Raw genomic sequence first — 22407 nt, 5'->3', positions numbered from 1 at the left:
TTAAGATTTTATTTATTTATTTGATAGAGACACAGAGAGAGAGGGAACACAAGCAGGGGGAGTGGGAGAGGGAGAAGCAGGCTTCCCGCCGAGCAGGGCGCCCGATGCGGGGCTCAGTCCCAGGACCCGAAGGCAGACGCTTAACGACTGAGCCACCCAGGTGCCCCCAGATACACAGTCTTGAACTTTAAACTTTAAAATGTGGGAGCGCCTGGCAGGCTCAGTCGGTAGAGTGTGTGACTCCTGATCTCGGAGTTGTGAGTTCAAGCCCCATGCTGGGTGTAGCGAGAACTTAAAAATTAGATCTTTAAAAAAGAAAATGTTATTTTTCACTGTTCTTAAAGAGCAGTGCTAATGCAGAAAACTAAGAATGTACCTCCTTTTTAATGACTAACAGAAAAGGCAGGTAACTTTTGTTATATCTGCTATCATAATGCTCTTTTCATGCTTGTAAAATATTTCTCATGTTTTTCTTTTCTTTCCATCCGCCCAGCAAAGCCCAGATGAGCCTCTGAGAAGCAGGAAGGTGTTCGTCGGGCGCTGTACAGAGGACATGACCGCTGATGAGCTGCGTCAGTTCTTCTGCCAGTACGGAGAAGTGGTAGATGTCTTCATTCCCAAACCGTTCCGGGCCTTTGCCTTTGTTACCTTTGCAGATGATCAGGTATTTTTGTCTTGAATAATTTTGTCCCAGCTCTGTTAGGTAATTTGTCTTGAACTTCTCCCACCCAGCTAATTGCCATCCTTAGCCAAGCTTTCTGACCTTGTGAGCTGTGGGATATATGGGTCTAGATAGTCGTGGTAATCCCTTGATTTTTTCAGTATGTGGCACTGACCTGGGAGTGTTCTATGTGTTGAAAATAAGCTGACAAATCCCTGCCGCCTTACTAGAGCTAAAGGCGATTTTATGGGTTTAAATGAAACGAGCGTTCATTGCTTGTTTTTCCTCCAGCTTAGACAGTGGCTTGAAATCTTAAGTGTTATTGCTACTTTGATGCGTGAGTCAGTGGTTTAATCTCCTTTATTTACACCCCTTATTTCTTATAGGTTGCCCAGTCTCTTTGTGGAGAGGACTTGATCATTAAAGGAATCAGCGTACATATATCCAATGCTGAACCTAAGCACAATAGCAATAGACAGTTAGAAAGAAGTGGAAGATTTGGTGGTAATCCAGGTGGCTTTGGGAATCAGGGTGGGTTTGGTAACAGTCGAGGGGGTGGAGCTGGCTTGGGAAACAATCAGGGTAGTAATATGGGTGGAGGGATGAACTTTGGCGCCTTTAGCATCAATCCGGCGATGATGGCTGCAGCCCAGGCAGCGCTGCAGAGCAGCTGGGGCATGATGGGCATGTTAGCCAGTCAGCAGAACCAGTCGGGCCCATCAGGTAACAACCAGAGCCAAGGCAACATGCAGAGGGAGCCAAATCAGGCCTTTGGTTCTGGAAATAACTCCTATAGCGGTTCTAATTCAGGTGCAGCAATTGGTTGGGGATCTGCATCAAACGCAGGGTCTGGCAGCGGTTTTAATGGAGGGTTCGGCTCAAGCATGGATTCTAAATCTTCTGGCTGGGGGATGTAGACAGTGGGGTTGGTAGAGACTGGTGGGAATTCAAATTTTTCTAAACACATGGTAAGTATATTGTAAAATACATATGTACTAAGAATTTTCAAAATTGGTTTGTTCAGTGTGGAGTATATTCAGCAGTATTTTTGACATTTTTCTTTAGAAAAAGAGGAAAAGCTAAAGGAATTTTATAAGTTTTGTTACACAAAGGGTTGAAATATTGAGTGTTTGAAAGTGAACTGCTGTTTGCCTGATGGGTAAAAACCAACACACTACAATTGATATCAAAAGGTTTCTCCTGTAATCTTTTATCCCTGGACTTGTCAAGTGAATTCTTTGCATGTTCAAATGGAAACCATTGATTAGAACTACATTCTTTCCTCCTCGTTTTAATTTGAACCCCACCATATGGATTTCTCCCTTAGGAAAATCTCCTTTTTGGAGATCATGGTGTCACAGTGTTTGGTTCTTTTGTTTTTGTTTTGTTTTTTTTAACACTTGTCTCCCTTCACATGCAAAAGTACAATACGAAGCCTTCATTTAATCTCTGCAGTTCATCTCATTTCAAATGTTTATGGAAGAAGCACTTCATTGAAAGTAGTGCTGTAAATGTTCTGCCATAGGAATACTTCTGTCTGCACGCTTTCTCATTCAAGAACTCGTCAGCACGCTGCACAGGCTGCGTCTTTGACGGTGGGTGTCCCATTTTTATCCGCTACTCTTTATTTCATGGAGTCGTATCAACGCTATGAACGCAAGGCTGTGATATGGAACCAGAAGGCTGTTTGAACTTTTGAAACCTTGTGTGGGATTGATGGTGGTGCCGAGGCATGAAAGGCTAGTATGAGCGAGAAAAGGAGAGAGCGCGTGCAGAGACTTGGTGGTGCATAATGGATATTTTTTAACTTGGCGAGATGTGTCTCTCAATCCTGTGGCTTTGGTGAGAGAGTGTGCAGAGAGCAATGATAGCAAATAATGTACGAATGTTTTTTGCATTCAAAGGACATCCACATCTGTGGGAAGACTTTAAGTGAGTTCTGTTGTTAGGTGACCCGCGTTAGCTGAATGTGTTAAGTGACACGATACTTGTACCTCCCCCGCCCCTTTGTCAACGGCTGTGAATGCTGTATGGTGTGTGCCCTCTCCTGTTACTGACCTGTAAGTGTGCTCATGTGAACTGAAGCTGGTGGCTTGAGAACATGGACGGAGCTTGTGGCGTGCTTTGCAGGAGTACGTGGAAGCAGAGTTCACCAGTGAGCTCGGGGTGTCGCAAAGAAGGGTGGAGGTTCCTCTGTCTGTTAGCCGCCCATGAGAATGCTGTCTGATGCAGTTCTGTGTCCTGTGCTTGGATGCTTTTTATAAGAGTTGTCAACGTTGGAAATTCTTAAATAAAACTGATTTAAATAATATGTGTCTTTGTTTTGCAGCCCTGAATGCAAAGAATTCATAGCAGTTAATTCCCCTTTTTTGACCCTTTTGAGATGGAACTTTCATAAAGTTTCTTGGCAATAGTTTATTTTGCTTCAAATAAACTTATTTGAAAAGTTGTCTCAAGTCAAATGGATTCATCACCTGTCATGCATTGACACCTGATACCCAGACTTAATTGCTATTTGTTCTTGCATTGTCCAAAGTGAAAGTGTTTTTGTTTTTTTTTTTTTCTTTTTAAATCTAGTTTTTAATAAGTCTGGGTGACCGCACCTAAAATGGTAAGCAGTACCCTCCAGCTTCTTATTAGTGCCTCTGTGCATTTGGGTGATGTTCTATTTACATGGCCTGTATAAATCTCCATTGGGAATCATGCCTTCTAAAAATATTTGGGCGAGTGGGAAAAACAATGTTAATTATTTTCAAATGCTTTGTAGCAAAGCATAGTCAAAAAGAAGGGAATATCAGCACCTCTTTCTGGTTCGGGATTTGAAAAGTGGAATTAATTGCGGTAGGGATAAAGTAGAAGAAACCACAAATTATCTTGTGCCTGAATCCATTACAAAGCCTGATAGCTTTAAGAACTAGCAGGGTGGGTTGTCTGTCTGGAAGTGTTAAGTGAAATGGGCTTTGTCCTCCACAAGTGGGGGAATAGAGTAATGTTGAATAAAATCGTTTACAAACTCAGATTAGACTCTCACGACGCATTGTGAAGTATGTAAAAGCAATAATCTGTTGATTCTCTGTTGTACTTTTGATGTAACTACTGTGAGGGTTGAGCTTGTTTTCTGATGGAAGAATGAACAGTTTTTGTGTTGGTAGTTTTACCTGATGCCCTTATCTGATTAGATTATGATAAATAGGTTGGTTTGTCATTTTGCAAGTTACGTGTTTTAACTTGTAGAAATGAAGTCGTCCTTTAGACTTGTGATCGCCACGTTGTTTCGTTATTCAGTTTCCTCTGTAAAAGGATCTTGCGTTGTTTTAATTTTTTTTCTGCATCTAAGTTGCATGATTTCCAAACCCTGTACCATCTGAATTTTGCATTTTAGCACTTGCACTATTACTCAGCAGCAGTAACATGGTAACACTTAAAATGGTATTCGGGGACCTCCAAAGACTAAACTGACAAGCCTCCAAGGAGCCCGGGGTAAGTTCACTTGTCAATGGCATGGTTTTAATCCCTTATTTACACTTGTTGTAAACCCGTCTTAGAAGGCTTTCAGTGTGGAGCAGCCTTCTGTTAACATGTTCGCGGCACCAGTAGCTGCGGGTATTTAATTCCACCCTAAAAAAAGAAAAAAAAGAAAAAAAAATGAAGTCTAGAAGTAAACCATTTCGCAGAGATTTGTTTTTAAAAGTCTATTTGGTCATCTCAATGCATTCATTCTCAAAACTTTTTTGAACCAGTTGAATAAAAAATTTGTTGCCACCACAGTTTAGTGTCTGGAGTCTTACTGGAAAAATACAATTTCTTTTTTGTATGTGACAAAGGTGATGGAAAGATACCTTTAAAAAGGGAGTCTCAAGAAGTTCCCCTTTAACGTGCACAAGAGAAATCGGGCCAAAACTCACAATGAATTTTTACATGAGTGATGATGATTTGGCTAGAATGAAACCCTTTGTTAAATGTGAACCTATTAGAACTTCTTAAGGAGGAACAGCCAACGAAAATGACATGAGATTTTTAAGGTTAAGTCGGCTTAAATTGTGTCCTTAGGAGAAGGAAGATGTATGTGATAATTAGAATAATTTGTTGTTGAGTACTAGGTGAGTAGCTCTTACTTGTGTATGAGTTCTACACTCAGCTATTGTATGATTTGTGATCCGTTGTTCGTTAAGTGTGCCCAAGTATTTCCATGTTTGTTGTAAGAAGGAAGAAAACACTATAGATTTATCTATAATAACACCACTTAATTCTAATATATTTCTTCTTAAGGAAATGGCACATTCGATTCAGCGCTTTTCTGTATGTGGACATTATTTAGTCTATTTTCAAGTGCCAGGAACATCCTCACAGCTAAAATAAATTCTTAACATTGGAATTACTAGGTCAAAGACTATGCATGCTCTCAAGGCTTTCCAAATACATTGCCAGATTGTCCTTTAGAAAATGTGTGTTGTCTTTGACAGTGTGAAATAGTGCTATTCCATGTTCTTTTTGTCTGCCAATTTGATAAGTGAAAAATTAGGTCTCACCAATCTGTGGTATTGGTTTTTAAACATGGGAGTCAGCCAGCACCTAAGCCAAAGTTATCGATGTGTCCAGTTTATTTGCTAAAAAATCATGATTCAGTGTTATCCCTGAGCCAGTATTGCTATAATATATAAAGCTGTGTTAGAGATCAGTAAGAACAAGCCCCCCCTTGGTGGAATAGTCGTCAGAGAACATGAACAGGCAATTCGTAGGAATATAGATAACCATTACAAAATGTACTGGACTTTGTAAGTAATTAAACGCAGATTTAACCAGCGAGTTTCTGTTGGATTGGCAAAGGTGATCCCACCTAATTGTCTGTGTCCCCTTGAATCAAAGAGTAAGAGGCGAAAAACCTGGCGAGTGAGAAGCTCCCGGAATGGGTCTGACCCATGGTGTGGCGGTGGGTTGGGGGTTAGAGCGACAACTGATGTGTTCGTGTCTCTCAGGCCACATGGCTGCTAAGACCTTTTACAGGAATTTTTAAAACTAAGGAATCATTGAAGACCTACAAATTAAAAATTGTTAATTATGTTCTTGATCCAGGGAATATAGTTAATAACTTTGGTGTAGACTCCATACTGATTTGCTTCCCCACAATTAAAGGAACCCCAGGACACTATTCCTCCCACAAACCATCTCTGTGTCTCATTATCTTGAAACACTAACGCCCCCCCACTGTCCCCTCTACAGCTGTCCTTGCCCCCACCTTCTAAGCCAGCACAAAACATGTTCTCCGTTACCCTCCCCCCTGGATAGGAGTGCTTCTCATACGCAGCAGTACGTTTCTGATGGTCGACCATTGGTATGTCGACAAACATTAGATTTCTGGCAAGAAAACCCCTCTGGGTTAATCCCCATCCAGATGCGGTCCCAATGTCATTTGTCCTCATGAAGGATTCAGCTTCCTTTCCTGGCAAACAGATAGGCAGGATGTTACTATTGATTACAACTCTGTTCTTCAATTTAATCAGTGCTATGTCGTTATCAAAACCAGCATCATGAGTATAACCTTCATGTATAAAAATGGCCTCGGCCCAGGCTTGTGTGTAATGAGCCGACAGTCTCTTCACGGTACCCATTCTGATGTCTAAGGAGGAGGCAGCTTCTTTCTGCGCGTATACAGCGTGAGCAGCTGTTAGGATCCAGCCGTCCTGCAGGAGTGCGCCCGCTGCTGTAGCTTGACCTAGTAACAGGACTTGCCAGGGGAAATCACCAAGCTTCGCCTTCTGCCCTCCGTATATACGACCTCCTATGGTACGAGTTGATATTCCACAAACTGGGGAAAGAAGCAGAGCCTTTATAGAAACCCCGCGGTGGTTTTTCCCACAATTATTACCACTTTGGAATTGTGTCTGATGTCATCCAAAAGTTACCTCGGGTTGATGGGGCGCCCACCTAAACAGGTGAGGCTGCTTTTTAAAACACAGTTCAAAGACCCGATAAAACCTCTTGGTAAAAATGAGGTGAGTGAAAATTAACATTTAGAAACTAATTTGTTTTGCTAAAATAATTTGGTCTACACGATCGGGAAAATTAATAGGGCAAACAGGAATTGTATGAGCTGATGTACTGGGTGATGTGATTAGAAAGTGAAAGGAAATGACCTTTTCATTGCTTATTTTCCTACTTGTAAAATGGGGTATTTTCCATGTAGTTCTGGGAAAGCAGGAACTAAGGTCACTACCCCAGGATTTGCAAAATTCGTTTCACCTTTGAACATACAAATGTTTTAAAAATCAGGATGTTGCAGTTGTAGCCAGGAACCTTCAGGTTCAGGAATTTTTTGGTCTAGTTGAGGCTTCCAAACTAAATTTACTGTGTATGGCTAACAATGTGCTCATTAATGTAGCAGCTATGCCTCCTGTTGTGTCAGAATACTGGCATTAAAACTTAAAATGTTGTGTCAGCTAAGATACCTTTTTTTTTTAAGCCAAATAACAAAGGAGTAATGAATATATTACCACCTTTCTTATTTTTTTAATCACTGTACTCAACTTTATCTTTAGAGCCAATTCTGGTAAAAAAAATTTTTTTTGAGTACTATTAAAAGGCAAATTGCATTAATGTTTAAAAACTAGATGTCACTGAAAACAATTGCTTAGGGAAATAATGAAGTTATTAGCTTTGGGGTTTTAATAGTTACACAGAGAAAAGTAACTCCGCAGCAGAACTTGTGTTTATAAATGTATAAATGGTTCAAGATAATTTTTAAAATAATTTTTTATGCTTGCCTGGTTATAAGGTCAGATATAATCAAGTGACTGATAAAGTCAGCACCTAGCAACCTCTCCGACCAGAAAGGGGGTGATAAGAACGTAGTATTTGGAAATAACAACTTGGTGTAAGAACCAAGTGCTGAAGTTCCATTTCTGCCCACCACAGCTAAAGCTCCGCTGATGTCTCCCACCCAGTTCTACTTCCATCAATAAGAATCTCCTGTATAAATGTATCCATTACCAGGCTCACAGACTGGGAGTGATGTTTCTCCTTTGGAGCTCGTCCAGAATCCATCAGCCTCACACACATATTTACCTGCAAATCATTGGAAAAGCAAAAATGTTTAACTGCATGTATAAGGTGGTTGTCATTTGCTTGAATACCCCCTTGAAAAATGTTGATTCTTGAGCATCAGTGGGAAGTAGAGGTGTCTGAATAACCATTTTACATGATTTCATGAATAGGAGGTCTCTGCATTAACCATGTTTGCTTGCAAAGTGGAAACCTTTTAGATGTGTAACTTGAATATGTATCAAGATCTCAAGTGCTTAATGATAAGGTTTTGACTTGTTAAATTAAACCATTTGGAATATATTGTGTGTTTGTAGTAGTCATTTACTAGAGAAGATCTGTTTTCAGATTCCTGCAAATTGACATTAAAAGTCACTTAAGCTGTAATATTTCACTTAGCGGGTGGAAGAAGTGCCTTTTAATCTTTTGTGTAGCCTTAGCCAAAAATGTCGGCTCAAGTTTAGTTTCAGATCATGAGGGCTTTGGTTCCAAATATCACGCACCGCCAACTTTGAAGTTTGCTTACCGTCATCAGGTGTCATTGTGTAGAACTCATCACAGCGGTACTGAATCACCGCTTTGTACGTGGTCACTTCAGGGCCTGTGATGGACTCCGCTTGGCCGCTGGGTAGGTCATCAGGAGGGCCACAGTCAACAACTAGTGAACATGGGGGGAGGACAGTAAAAAGACAAGACTGACAGGTGGTTGTGCGCGGGGTGCTGGAGCTCGAAGCCATATTCATCCCACCCCGTGCGGTGGACATCCTCCATCTCTCTCAAGAGGGAATTGCCTTAGTGTGATTTTTTTTTAAAGATTTTTATTTATTTATTTGACAGCGAGAGCAGGAACACAAGCAGGGGGAGTGGGAGAGGGAGAAGCAGGCTTCCTGCCGAGCAGGGAACCCGATGTGGGGCTCCATCCCGGGACCCTGGGATCATGACCTGAGCTGAAGGCAGACGCTTAACCATCTGAGCCACCCAGGCGCCCGCCTTAGTGTGATTTTAAAGACAACCACTCCTTCCTGTTCTGAACTAAATGGCTCGAGTGAGGTGAGGCCCCTGGGGTAGGAGCCCTGTGATTCCTTTCATAAAGGAAGGGAGTTTGAAACCACTTGGGCTCCTTAGCGCTTTTTTTTTTTTTTTTTTTTTAAGATTTTACTTATTTGAGGGGCGCCTGGGTGGCTCAGATGGTTAAGTGTCTGCCTTCGGCTCAGGTCATGATCCCAGGGTCCTGGGATCGAGCCCCGCGTCGGGCTCCTGGCTCGGTGGGGAGCCTGCTTCTCCCTCTCCGTCTGCCTCTCACCCTGCTCATGCTCTCTTGTCTGTATCTCTGTGTCTCAAATGAATAAATAAAATCTTTAAAAAAAAAAAAAAAAAGATTTTACTTATTTGAGAGAGAGCACAAGCAGGGGGAAGAGGGAAGAAGCCGCAAGCAGCCGCTCGGAGGGAAGAACCGGGCCAGGCTGCACGTGCCTGCCTGGGCTGGATCCCCAGAAAATGGTCCTCGGTTTGCAGTTCGGTTGGCCTTAAAGGTCAAAGAACAACACAAAGAAGGACTTGGCTGCTTCTTAGGTTCCTTTTCAAAAATGTGTAGGGGACCCGGAAGTCATAATACCTTGACTTTGCATTAAAATGCACACCTGTGGGGACATAATTAAGGTGAAATAACTGCCCAGTTTAGGAGCCCAAGTGCAGTCTAGAAGTCTGGTTCCCACAGAAGAGCTAAAATTCGATGGATTTCTCTGGATATTTTAAAAGGTTACATTTAAGCCGTTTTCCGCAACTTCACAGCTGTGTGCCTGGTTCTGTGCCAAGTGCTGTCCACTTCTCCGTGGAGATGCCCACACCCAACTCGCTTAATTAAAGTGGCCCGGCTGGGGTTCAAATCCAGACCTCTCACTCCTCCCAGCTCTGCTGCTTTTGAGACAGAGAGAATGAGAGACAGAGCATGAGAGGGAGGAGGGTCAGAGGGAGAAGCAGACTCCCCGCCGAGCAGGGAGCCCGATGCGGGACTCGATCCCGGGACTCCAGGATCATGACCTGAGCCGAAGGCAGTCGCTTAACCAACTGAGCCACCCAGGCGCCCCCCAGCTCTGCTGCTTTTGAACTAAGGATTGACAGTCTCATTGGTGGGAATGTAAATTTATGAAATGAAAATATTTAAATTCCCTAGGAATTCTGTGGAGAAACGTTTGCACGCAGTATGCACAAATATATTTACAGGGGCGTTCACTACGGCAGTGTATGTAATAGTTAAAATCTGGGAGCACTGCGGTGGGGGCTCCATGCTGTCGTTAACAAGGATGAGTGAGCAGCTCTGCTACTACTTGGATTGATGTGGAAAGAGATCCCGACGACGTGGAGGGAAAGAGCGCAGTGCGATCAGACTTAGTACCCCATTTTGGTTAAAAAGTATGTAATAGCGGGGGTGCCTGGGTGGCTCAGTGGGTGAAGCGTCTGCCTTCAGCTCTGGTCATGATCCCCGGGTCCTGGGATTGAGTCCTATGTTGGGCTCCCTGCTCAGCCAGAGGCCTACTTCTCCCTCTGCCCCTCCCCCTGCTTGTGCTCTTGGTGTCTGTTAAATGAATAAATTTTTTTTTAAAATCCTAAAAAAAGGTAATTTTAAAAAAGTATATAATAGTGAAATCCCTTCATGTATACAGCATAGGAATGAAGGAATGGGCCCTAAACCCTCAGCAGTAGTTTGGGGATTTGGGCAAGAGGGGTTCTCACTATGTTTTTGTAAATTTATTTTTTCTAATTAACATGTATTTTATAATTGAAAAAATATTTAAAATAAGATGTGATGCTTACAAAATGGTAATGTACCCCCTCACCCCAGTTTGGTGTGTGTGTACACACGTGTGAGAGACGTGTGCGATTGGAGGGATGTCATAACAGTGGGATTGTGCGAATTAAAAGGTCTCATTTTCTCTTTCCCATCCTCAATGAATATTTTACACCTGGAAAAAGATTTTTAAATATCATGCTTTTCCAAAGGAAATACTTTTCCTGGTAGCTTGGTTCCGTTTGAACCTGTAAGTGCACAGAGAGGCTGGGGAAGAGAAGCGACTTTGAAATTCAGTTCCTGATAAGGAGACCGTTTCAGAAAACACCAGAAGCAGTGATCAAAGCAGGCAAAGCAGCAGAAGCCGCCCCAGGACCCATGGTCACGTGGACTTACTGCTGCACGTGGGCATCGGCTGGTCCCAAGATCCATCTTTCTGACAGACGGCAGCAAATGATTTCAGGGGCAAATCACCCTAAAGAAGAATTCAGCAAATATTACTTACCTTGTTTATATCATGACGCCGCGCCCCAAGGCTGAGCTCCTACACCCGTTCCTCTGGGGGGGGGTTCGGGAGGTGCCCGGCGTGGGGTGCCACACCCACATGACTGGACACACCCCAGTAGCTCTGCGGGGTTTGTTCCCTACGGGATGATCTCCTCTTTCAAGATGTATTTGGCACTAAATGTGCGCCTCTGCAGCAGTTTATGAATATTTCTTGCTTTCCCCTTAAATCCAAGGACACATCAGATCTCACAAGTTCCTGCTGATTTCCCACCAGTTCTTTATATAAAGTGCCAAAGGGGGGTGGTCGGAATCTGGGGAAGGCCAACCTGCTCCAACACAGAGCGGGTGTGCCTGGATTTTTCTAGCCTGTGGCCATTAGCTGCAGGACAGTTATTAAAAATACTTCGATAAGCTTCACATGTGTATTCTCAGTTTTTACTGCTAGTATTGTTTACGGAGAAACATTTTTCTAAAGTTTATGAAAGATCACTTTGGCAGAAGAAGCCTTTATGCTTAAAAGGAGAGAAGGAAGATTTTTTAATTTTTTCTTTCTTTTTTTTTTTCAGATCAGAAACTGAAGAGGTTTGCAGTCCAAGGAGCGAGCTGTGGGAAAGAGCCTTCCCCGGGGCACTTTGCAAGGTGGGAAAAGTGCCTTCTTTTGGGGGGGGGGAGGATTTGTCCCTCCACAGGACTGGATTGAATAGCTATCATTTCAGTGTTATTACTTTTTACCACTGGGATTCAGCGACAATTTTGAAGAAGGTTAATCCCTTACCTGTGCCCCTAAAGCAACACAGTAAGCATTTTTAAAAATTACCCTCCCTTTCCCTTAACAGAGGTCACTATTTATAATTTTGCAGAATATACTGTTTCCCAGGGCCGTTTAATTTTTTGTGGGCCCAGGAGTGGTGGCCAGTTAAGGTCATCACGTGGCCAGGGGGCGGGGCCTCACTTAATGCAAGGCGGTCTCGCAGAGCAGGTGGAAGGAGGATGGCAAACTCATCCTTCCCTTGTTTCAGCCGCTTTACAAGAGCTGCTGTGATGTGTGACGGAGGAGTCCACTTTAATCACCAGCTTTCAATCAAAGCCCTTTTTAAAGCTCTTTGTTTAAAGGCACAATTCCTAAGAATAAAAAATTCTCCATAGCCATCTCTCTTCTCAGCCGCGTTTTCTTTGATTTGTATTGTTCAGTCACAGGCAAAAGAAACCAGCATGCTGACCACAGCTCTTTTCCCACTTTCGCACATGTATGCGTTATCAGACCGATCGCGATCCTGCTGCACTTACGGTTTTGTATTAACTTACTTGGAGAAGCTCATAACCGGTCTCGCAAAAGACGGCGAAGCGATCCTTCAGGGTGTACTCGGCTTGCACCGGCGCGATGTGGCCATTAGGTGGCGCCACCGGACCAGGGCAGGGCTGAGCTGTTGGGGGTGGGGCGGAGAGGGAGGCCGGGCTGAGTGAGGGCTTTTGATGCGGTCTCCAGCGCGCCGCTCTGAATTTAGCCATTTAAAGGTCTTGATTTATACATGGGTCCCGCATCACAAAAAGAGCTCGCCGCAAGTGGGGTAGCGTCCGTCAGATTTAAAACCCCAAAGGCAAGAATACACTGGGTCGCTTATTGCCCAAATGAGGAATTGCAGCCGGGCCTGGCCTCAGCCAAGGCTGCCAGGCAGGCGGGCACGCGGGGAGCCGGGGCGGCCTCCACACCCGCAGGGCAGCGTCCGCTCCGCGCCGGAACCTGAGCCACGCGGCCCAAAACCAAGCCACAGTGTCGGTTGGGGGAAAAGAGCTAGTCCGCATTCCCAGCAGTTACTTTCAACTCCGTGTGCGTGTTTCCTCAGCTGTGAGATGCGGAGGGGAGAACAGTCACTCACCCTCCAGGGTTGTCGTGAAGGCCGGATGTAAAGCACCTGGGCTGGGCAAGAGTGGGTGCATGTGACCCCCCACAACAGCCCTGTGGCATGGCCTTCGCTGCTCGGGGAAACCTGGGGTCCAGGTCCTCTCCGGCACCCAGGAAGCCTCCTGCTTCCCCTGAGAGCACGTACGTGCCCACAGTGTGCAGGCCTCCAGGGAGAGGTCCTTCACTCTGGTCCCCAAACCCTGGCCTGTTGTCACCCCAAGGCTTCAGCCCACCCCCATCGCTCCCCCTCGGCCTGTGCCAGTCTTCTGCTGAGTCACCTTCTCCCTCCAGCTGTGTGTCCCAGGGCAGCTCTCAGTCCCCTGCAGGCCTGAAGTCCCCACCTCCAGGGACAGCATAGGCCGGCGCCCGGCTGGCACCTTCCCTCCCTCACACAAGCCTCAAGGCTCTGTCCTGGCCCTTCCCCCACCAGCCTGGCAGACCTGACTCCCCCTTTGAGTCACTCTGAAACCAGCACCTCGGTTGTAGAAGTTTTATTACTTTGACCTACAGGAAAATGAAAGACTCAGAAATGAACAGGAGACAAACGAATTGTTCTCATAGTGCTGGGCTCCCTCCTACCAACCAGTCTCGCCCCTTCCCACATTTCCAACAGAGGTGGCCCAAGGGTTAATCTTTTCTAATCCAATTTTCTAATTTAAAAACTACCCCAATCCCTTTAATCCAATTATCACTTCCTCTATGCCACACCCTGCACCCAATGCTTTCCCTGCATTAGCCCACGAATTGACACCTTTTGAAGGAGACATTGTCCTCAATTGGAATAATTGGGACATTAAGGCTCAGAAAAGTTTTGTGAGAGGTTCAATGTCACATAGTCAGGAAACAGGTTTGTGCCTGGACACAAACCTAGGCAGTCCGACACCCAAACCTGAGCTCTAAGATTCCTGGATGGGTGGTTGGTTAGAGAGAAGGATGGATGGATGGATGGATGGATGGATGGATGGATGGATGGAAGGAAGGAAGGAAGAAGGATGGATGGATTTTGGAAGGAAGGAAGGATGGATGGATGGATGGATGGATGGATGGATGGATGGATGGAAAGATGGATGGATAGATGGATGGATGGAAGGAAGGAAGGATGGATGGATGGATGGAAGGATGGAAGGACTGAAGAATGGAAGGACAGATGGATGGATGAAAGGATGGATGGGGGGGCGCCTGGGTGGCTCAGTCGTTAAGCGTCTGCCTTCGGCTCAGGTCATGATCCCAGGGTCCTGGGATCGAGCCCCACATCAGGCTCCCTGCTCCATGGGAAGCCTGCTTCTCCCTCTCCCACTCCCCCTGCTTGTGTTCCCTCTCTCCCTCTGTCAAATAAATAAATAAAATCTTAAAAAAAAAAGAAAGGATGGATGGGTGGAAGGAAGGAAGGATGGATGGATGAAAGGATGGATGGGTTGATGGAAGTATGGAAGTATGGATGGATGGATGGATGGAAGGAAGAAGGATGGATGGATGGATAGATGGAAGGAAGGAAGGAAGGAAGGATGGATGGATGGATTTTGGAAGGAAGAATGGATGGAAGGATGGAGGGAGGGAAGGATGGATGGAAGGATGGATGGATGAAAGGAAGGATGGATGGAAGGATGGATGGAAGGAAGGAAGGAAGGAACAATGGATGGATGGATGGATGGATGGATGGAAGGATGAATGGATGGAAGGAAGGAAGGATGGATGGAAGGAAGGAAGGATGGTTGAAAGGAAGGAAGGATGGATGGAAGGAAGGATGGATGGATGGATGGAAGGATGGATGGAAGGAAAGAGGGATGGATGGATGGATGTATGGATGGAAGGAAGGATGGATGGATGGAAGAAAGAAGGATGGATGGATGGATTGATGGATGGATGGAAGGAAGGAGGGAGCCAAGGAAGGAGAGAAGTTGGGAGAGATGCAAGATCACCAGGAGAAGGTGATCTTGCCTAGAACAATCTTTTCTTTTGCTTATTATCTTTCTTGCCCTACCTTCCTTCCTATGAAAACCCTCCATTTTGTACAACTCCCTTCAGAGCTCCCCTCCACCTGGTAGATGGGATGCTGCCCAATTCACAAATCATTTAATAAAGCCAGTTAAGCCTTTAAATTTACTCAGTAGAATTTGGTTTTTTGTTTTTGATGGATGGATATGAAGGGTGGCAGAATATGGCACTCCAGAATATGCCTCTTTGGCATAAGGATTATTTTGAGCTGATTATTTTCAGAAATAGCAGACACAGGAGAAGGTCTGAAAACAGAGCAAAAGTTATTCTTTTGTAAGGGAACTTTATATTCACACAAGAAATGTCCATTAAGAGCGTCTCCCTCTCCGTCCCAGGAGAAGGATGACTAAATCACTAGAAACTCGTCCCTGGAGAAGGCAGGGTCTTACATCTGTATAACAAACCTTACTTTCATTTACCGTACTTTTCCCAGTCATGGGCACCTCCCCATAACTGGCTTCCCCCACGCCCTCCTCTCTTTTGTCTTTAGCTGAAGATGGTACTGACGCCTTGAGTTCTAAGTCCCCATTCTCCCGTGGGTAATCTCCCACGTATGCACGAGACATACACCTTAACAAACGTGTTTGTTTTCCTCTTGTTAATCTGTTTCTTGGTCCCAGCCAAGAATTTAGGAGGGCAGAGGGAAAATTGTTTTTTCCTCTCCTACAGATGGAAGGAGGGCCGGTTGAGTGGATGGGTGGTTACAAGAAGGGAGGGAGAGAAGGAGGAGTGAAGAGAGGGAGAGGTGGGTGGGTGGGTGGGTGTGTGGGTGGCATTTCCCCTTAGGGACCACTGTCTCACAGACCACCCTCACTCAAACCTGGTTTGTCTTCTGATGGAGTTCAGGACGCACTACCCCAAAATACAGCTCCTGGGCATGTTGAGTATTTGAAGCTGAAGGAGTTTGAGAAAACGGAGGCAGGGAGATCCCTCGGACCTCTGCCCCCTCCCTCACCCTTCTTCCCCATCACAGTCAGAAGACCCTCACGTACCGTCACGTGACAGTTGCCCTCCCTATACCGGGAGGGAAGGAGCATCCTTATCTCCAAAGACAAAGGGAACCAAGAAGAATCCAAATAAAGAGGCCTTGCTAAGTTTCCCCCATTTACAACACTTGCCTTAACCTGTCATTTTTCCCCATGACTGTCTCCTCTTCTGCAAACCCCCCACATAGAAATACGCAAGCCTAAGTGTTCCTCTGGGTCTTTTCTGCCTTGCGAAGTCTCCCATGCCACGTAGACCTTACATTACGTAAGTGTGGATGTTTTTCTCCTGTTGATCTTTGTCAGTTTACTTTTCGGACCCAGCCAGGAACCCTAGAGGGCCGAGGAAAACTTTCGACTCCCCTGCACTCCCCAGGCCTAGTCAGGAAGAGTTCCATCCTATGTAGCTCCTCGACACTCCAGGAAGAGCTTGCTGCCGGGATCCAAGACCCCCTTGCCCTCACCTGTGCTGGCGTAGTGGATCTTCCAGCCTGTGTGGTCCCCCGACTGATCAGTGACAAAGGTGATGGTCATGGCATTGCTTTTAGTTTCAATCCTAGGGGGCAACGTTGTCCCACAAAATGGGCCATATTCCTCTTTGTCTGTTTGAATCTGAAAGCAGAAGGGGCTCTGTCACCTCCGGACCCGCCAGAGCCAGAGGAGGTCTAGACCCAGGGAGCCAGACCTTGAGGGTGTCGTAGGGACACTGGGTGTCCGGGTGTGTCTCCACGTCGAAGGACCCCACAAAGTCCAGGATAATGCTGAACCCCTCCTCCAACTGGATGCCATAGGTGCAACTTGAGAGTTTGGGGTACGGCTGCGGGTATTCAGGGCTGCTGAGCACCCCCGACCGGTTGGTGAAGATCTGACCTGAACACAGGGCTGAGAGAGGATGGGGCGCTGTGAGAGGGTGCCAGCAGCCTGATTCCGCCCCCCCTGGCTGCCCTCACTGCCCTCTGGCCCAGTCAGATAGAACACCCCACCTCATGGGTGAAGGAACAATCTAGAGTTTCTTGGGCTTCCTGGATTTGGTTGAAACAGGTGGCACTCAGATGTACATCCTCCAGGACCCCACCCACACCCCCAGGGGCTCCTGGGCCTGGGGAGTTCTGGGCCCGAGTCACAACTCTGGGGTTGACAAAGTGAGCGAGGTTAGACTCTGCTGAGGGGGAAGGAGACAAGGGGGTCCTTCATCCACCCCTGACCCCAGCAACTCCCAAATTCATCCACCACGGGGCTCCCACCTGCACCCAGCTGGGACCAGTCCAGCCTTCCCTGGGTCCCCACAGGGAACAGAGGGGCCTCCCCTTGTCCACGTTCCCTCCCACCCTGGGTCTGGGCACTGCCCTGGGGGTTAGTTGAGGGAAGTTCAAGTTCACACTGATCAAAAGCATGTCTGGTGCCCTCTTTCTCCACTGGGCCAGATGGTCGTGCGCTTGCAGAGTGAGCTTTTTCTGCACCAGCCATGGGAGGCATCTGCCCAACCCCACCCCAGGCTGCAGAGGGTGTCTGAGCTGGGAGGCTTCCAGAAGCGAGGAGTCCCAGCACAGCCCACCTTCCTCCGTGGGCCTGCTCCCCACAGGGCAGAGGGAACAGCCCCTGGATGTGGGGGACCAGCCTGCCCATCGATGGCTATCTCCCTGGGCTTTTCTGCTCTGGGTCAGGCTCCCCCAGCCCACCCCCCCTCCCTGGGGCAGGAGTCATCCCCTGAACAGGAGCTGGTCCAAGGATGCTCCCAGCTCAGCCACTGGGGACCCAGTGGGAGAGTAGAGAGAGCTCGGTCTCCCTGTGTGAACTCAAGCAAGCCCTTGTTCCTCTCTGGGCCTCAGTGCCCCATCTACAGAATGGATTGGGGGATGCTGGACAAGGCTTTCTGGCAAAGGGTCTGGTGGCCCCATGGAGGGGGTTCCCACCAACTAGGGTTCATCCAGGCTGTGATGAGGGGAGGGAGAGAGTGGAGGGGGCCAGGGTGCACACCACTGCCCTCTCCCCACCATGCCACCCAAGAGACACGAAGCAGTAGGTGGAGCCGGAAGCAGGTTTATTTTTAGGTCCATGGAGGGATGCATGGGGTGGATGGGGGGCTGTAGGTAGCAGCAATCTCGGCCCAACCCAGACCGGAGCCAGAGGTGAGGCTAGGGGCTCTGCTCTGGAAGAGAGAACAGAGAGACAGGGAGAGACACTGGGGGAGAGGCCCCAGGCCGGGGGAGGCAGGGGCAGCACTGAGGCTTGGGGGCTGCCCCCTCCCCAGGGCACCCCCGGGTTTCCCATCTGGGCACCTGGCACCTGGCAGGAGCTTGGAGGATGCGGGCAGTAGAGGCCAAAGGGGTCGGCCTGCTGGGGAGCCAGCCGCCTTGAGTGCGCCCTGCCCCAACTGGGAAGTTTTGTGCAGGGAAGCCTGTGTGAGCTGAGCCTCTGTTCCCCACTCCTCCAACCTGGGAGCCCAAGGAGGGCGAGGTGGCTGTAACAGGGGCCCAGAGCCCAGACACGGTAGGTGCATAGTGGGGGCCCAACACATATGATCCAAGGGATGGGCTGAAGACCCATGAGAGGGAGCCGAGGATGGAACGGAGGAGGGGGAGGGATTCCGGATTGTCAGCGATGGACAGATGGCAAGAGGGGACCGAAGATCAAAGATGGCAGGAGAGGACAGCCTGCCAGGAGGGGACAGCCTGCCAGGAGGAGTGCCCAGTAGGCCAAAGTCAGTGGTCCCTCCAGACCCCTGGGCAGAGCACTTATGGCTTTTAGGAGCTGGCTGTATTCTGGGCCAAGGTGGGGGCTGGCCTGGGCACAGTGTCCGCCCCATACCTTCCCCAGCCCCCGCTCACCTGAGCGGGTGCAGCTCACCTGAGCAGGTGCAGCTCACCTGAGCAGGTGCGCTTGTTCCTGTGGAGGACGTAGCCCCTGCGGCAGGAGCAATAGAAGCCACCCAGGTGGTTGTGGCAGTGGTGGTCGCAGGGAGATGCCTGTCCCGGCGGCACCTGGCACTCATCGATGTCTGGGGGAGGGGCAGGCCAGGCAGGGGGTCAGCGGGGAGGAGCCAAGGCGGTACTGGGGCCCGGGAGCAGGCTCGGCCTCACGGCTGACCCAACAGGTGTCTCCTCATGTCTGGAAGTGGCTGATGCCCGGCCAAGCATCGAACAGGCCGAGGCTCATTATAACCTCAGAACACTTGGAGGTAGATGTCAGTACCCCTCTTTTTTCAAACGAGTGACGGGTTAAGTGTCCCTGCTCAAAGTCACGCAGCTAATGGGCGGCCAGCGGGCGGAAGCAGCCGTCGAGCCCAAGGAGCGGGGCTGTGACCCAGGTTCCAGCAAACTCTGCTGCAGCCTCCTGAGGAGCACAGAGAGGTGGAGCCACTTGCCCGAGGTCACACAGCTGGTCCCTGCAGGAGCCCCTATCTGAAACCAAGTGTTCGGCTGGAAGCCCACGCACAGGGAGCACAGGCTGGGTGTCCTCAACGGGGCTCAGGCCGGTGGGGCTGCACTTCCCATCCAGAGGGGGGCTCACTGGGCCCTGGCCTCACGGGGGGCGGGGGCCGCTGGGAGCACGTCCCTGGCTCAGCACCCCGCACACCATCGGGCTCAGCCGGAGGGCAGGGGTCACAGCTGTTACTGATATTTGCCCTGGGGCTGGTGTTGGATGCAGGGCTGGACTCCTCGCCCGCTGGTTTGCGCCCGCTGGTTTGGCAGGAACCCAGCCTCGGGGAGGTGAGGGGACCGAAGGGAGAGCTGGCCTGGCCTAAGACAGAGTCACCCGTGGGCAGATGGGCCATCTCACGTCCCTCCCCTGGACCCCAGCCTCCTCTCGCCTCACCCTCTGCTGCATAGAAGGCCTCAAAGCCCGTGAACGGCTTCTCGTTGGAGTAGTCGGAGCGGAAGGTGACGTCCAGGCTGGAGGCCGGCGAGTAGAAGGTGTCATTGCCGGGGGCGCGCTCCGTGTCTGTGCTCTCCTGCCCGCACAGCGTGGTCAGCACCTTGCTCCCCGAGCTCAGCTGTAGGGTTGGAGTCATGGGGAGGGAGGGCGAGACGCAAGGCCCGCACTCGCTCCCTCCCTCCCTGCTGCCAGGGGTCCCTGTCCCCCAGCCCTCGAGAGGGTCCGGGTCGTCCCCCCCGCCAGCTGTCGGCACCTTGACATAGTCGTACTCGCAGAGGTAGGAGAGCTCCAGGTGGAAGTGGGTGAAGTAGAGGCGCAGACGGTAGCCGGGGGGTGCCGTCAGGGTCCAGCGCTGCTCCTGGTTGTTGGCGTACTCCCCGGGGAAGCCAGGCGATGCCAGGCGCCCAAACATGGGCTCAGGCCACTGTGGGCCAGGGAGTGTGGCTGCCCAGCCCCACAGCAAGCCCAGGAAGACCAGCAGCCTGAGGGCGGCGGCAGGGGGGCAGGTGAGGAGCCCTATTCTGACCCCTCGCCCCCGCCGGGGAGGCGGTGGGGGGGCTCCCACTCACCTCATTGTGCACCCGTCCAGCTGGCCAGGCCCGGTCTGGAGCCGCACGGTGTCTCACCTTTGGTCTGTTTGTCCAATGCCTGGCCCTGCCCCCAGCCTCCCTGACCCTGGGATTCTGGGAGTTGACCCCATGACTCCGGATTGCCCCGAGTGTCAGGCAGTGAGGGGAGGTCGCTCTGGGAGCCAGGAGGTGGACCTGAGCGACACAGCCCCAGAATAAATCCTGGCTCTGTCCCTTACCCTTAACCTCCGTGTTCCCTCCCTCAGTGTGTGACTTCCAAGGCCAGCCGGTGGGGGGGGGTGGGGGGTGGGCAATGACAATGATCAAGACAATGATGGCTTCTGGGGAGACTTGGGGATGTGTCTATTTTTGCTCCCTCCCTCCTGCATCTACTTTTTCCCTATGCAAGATGGGAAAGAGAATTTTTAAAAACATGTGTGCACGAGGATGGGGGATATGGGAGAGGAGGCAGCCTCACCATTTTGAAAGCTGGAAACACAGACGGACAGGTGAAAACTGCCCTCTAGAAAGCAACTCTAAGTCCCGCTGAGCAGGGAGGGACAGCCAGAAAACAGCGCTGAGCAGATAGACTGAATGTTGACAGCCCCAGCCGTCCTCCCGATTCAACTCCTAGAACCAGGCAGCCCCCCAGACAGGCTTCTCCCTTGTTGCTGGACAAGTGTGGCCAGTCCAGGAGGAAGGGCCTGAGGACACTGACTTGGAAGGTTCTCCCGGCAAATGGCTCAGCCATGTCTCCTGGGGTGAAAACTCAGCAGACAAGTCCCAGTCATGTGCTCAGAGCTTCCAAATAGTTTTTTAGTCCCCACTCTTACATATGAGCAGAACATTCAAGGAAAACCTCAGACACGAGAGAGAGTCTTCTAAATCAGCCAACCAACCAAAGAGTACAGAAACAAAGTAGGGAGAAGAAAATGCCCCAAACCAAAGTGAAAGAATCATTAACATCTTCAGAGGGAAAAGAGAAGCAAGAACAAGAAGCAAGAACAGGAAACTACTTAAAAAGAACATTCAGGGTGCCTGGTTGGCTCAGTCGGTTAAGCGGCTGCCTTAGGCTCAGGTCATGATCCCAGGGTCCTGGAATCGAGTCCTGCATCAGGCTCCCTGCTCAGCGAGGAGCTTGCTTTTCCCTCTCCCTCTGCCTGCCACGCTCCTTCTCTGACAAATAAACAAATAAAATCTTTAAAAAAAAATAAAAAGGGGGTGCCTGGGTGGCTCAGTCGTTAGGTGTCTGCCTTTGGCTCAGGTCATGATCCCAGGGTCCTGGGATCGAGTCCCACATTGGGCTCCCTGCTAAGCGGGGAGCCGGCTTCTCCCTCTCCCACTCCCCCTGCTTGTGTTCCCTCTCTCGCTGTCTCTCTCTCTGTCAAATAAATAAATAAATAATCTTTAAAAAAAGAAAAAGAACATTCAGAGAACAAAGAATAGTTTTGGGAAATAAAAAGTATGATAGAAATGAAAAGCTCAATCAAATATTTGGAAGATAAGATGGAAGAAATCTTCCAGAAAATAGAGCAGGAAAGAAGTGAAAAACAGTAAAGATGAGGACATTAACAGATTTGTACCGTATGTCAAAGACTGAAGAAGAGGAATTCCAGACAGAGATAAAGGAAATAGAGGAGAGGAAATTATAAAGAAAAGAATGCAAAGAAATGTCCCCAAACAGAACATGAGTTTGTTGACTGAAAGTGTCCCCAGTGCCCAGAACAATAGATGAAAATAGAAGTTTACACATCATATCTCAAAAGGCTCGAGAGAAAAATGATTTTTTCTACAAACTGAGAGAGGAGAGAGAAAACAGAACAATCCGCATACAAAATATCAGGAAAAGAATTATTTTAGAGCTCCCCAAACAACACCAGAAACTAGAAGGCAGCATCCAAGATGGCCTTTAAAGGTTCCTGCTTTGGGGTCCTCACACCCTTGTATGCAATCTCCTCTCAAATGGAGTAAGGCTTGTGGGTGGGATATGGCTGAAGTGGTGTGTTACTTTGGGGCTCGGCCATATAAGACCCTGCAACTTCCATCTGGCTCTCTGGAATCCGTTGCTCTGGGAAGCCAGCCGCCAT

The 22407-nt window shown here is 48.6% G+C and overlaps 2 protein-coding genes across 17 annotated transcripts in view; one reads left to right on the top strand and one right to left on the bottom strand.

Annotated features, from left to right (window-relative positions):
* TARDBP (TAR DNA binding protein) overlaps window positions 1-8002 on the top strand; it is a 14458-nt gene extending 6456 nt beyond the window's left edge. The window contains exons 5-10 of one of the 16 annotated variants that reach the window (XR_010411111.1): window positions 494-664; window positions 1048-2256; window positions 3239-3272; window positions 4044-4141; window positions 4486-4761; window positions 6186-8002. Coding sequence is in view for 2 of the 16 variants with exons in the window: in XM_045898716.3 (XP_045754672.1) it covers window positions 494-664; window positions 1048-1578 (702 nt within the window). In the remaining 14 variants the exon portion in view is untranslated. Of the gene's footprint in view, window positions 1-493; window positions 665-1047; window positions 2971-2990; window positions 3111-3238; window positions 4142-4485; window positions 4762-6162 lie in introns of those variants that run through there. The other 15 variants (XR_010411115.1, XR_010411116.1, XR_010411112.1 and 12 more) reach the window with 15 other exon arrangements.
* Window positions 5704-22407, bottom strand: MASP2 (MBL associated serine protease 2). The gene is made up of 10 exons (XM_064587564.1): window positions 22329-22407; window positions 19692-20315; window positions 18742-18873; window positions 16561-16757; window positions 16340-16487; window positions 12300-12418; window positions 10884-10962; window positions 8226-8357; window positions 7649-7723; window positions 5704-6467 (listed from the first exon to the last, which is right to left on the bottom strand). Exons 1-10 carry the CDS (start codon window positions 22405-22407, stop codon window positions 5704-5706), a joined length of 2349 nt encoding a protein of 782 aa, XP_064443634.1.

Source organism: Mirounga angustirostris, unplaced genomic scaffold (genome assembly GCF_029215605.1).
Source record: "Mirounga angustirostris isolate CCGP_5_RB_7025 unplaced genomic scaffold, mMirAng1.0.hap1 SCAF_4, whole genome shotgun sequence".
NCBI classification, from domain to species: Eukaryota; Metazoa; Chordata; class Mammalia; order Carnivora; family Phocidae; genus Mirounga; species Mirounga angustirostris.
Note: the sequence above shows the minus strand (reverse complement) of the source record. Positions and strands in the feature narration are given on the sequence as shown.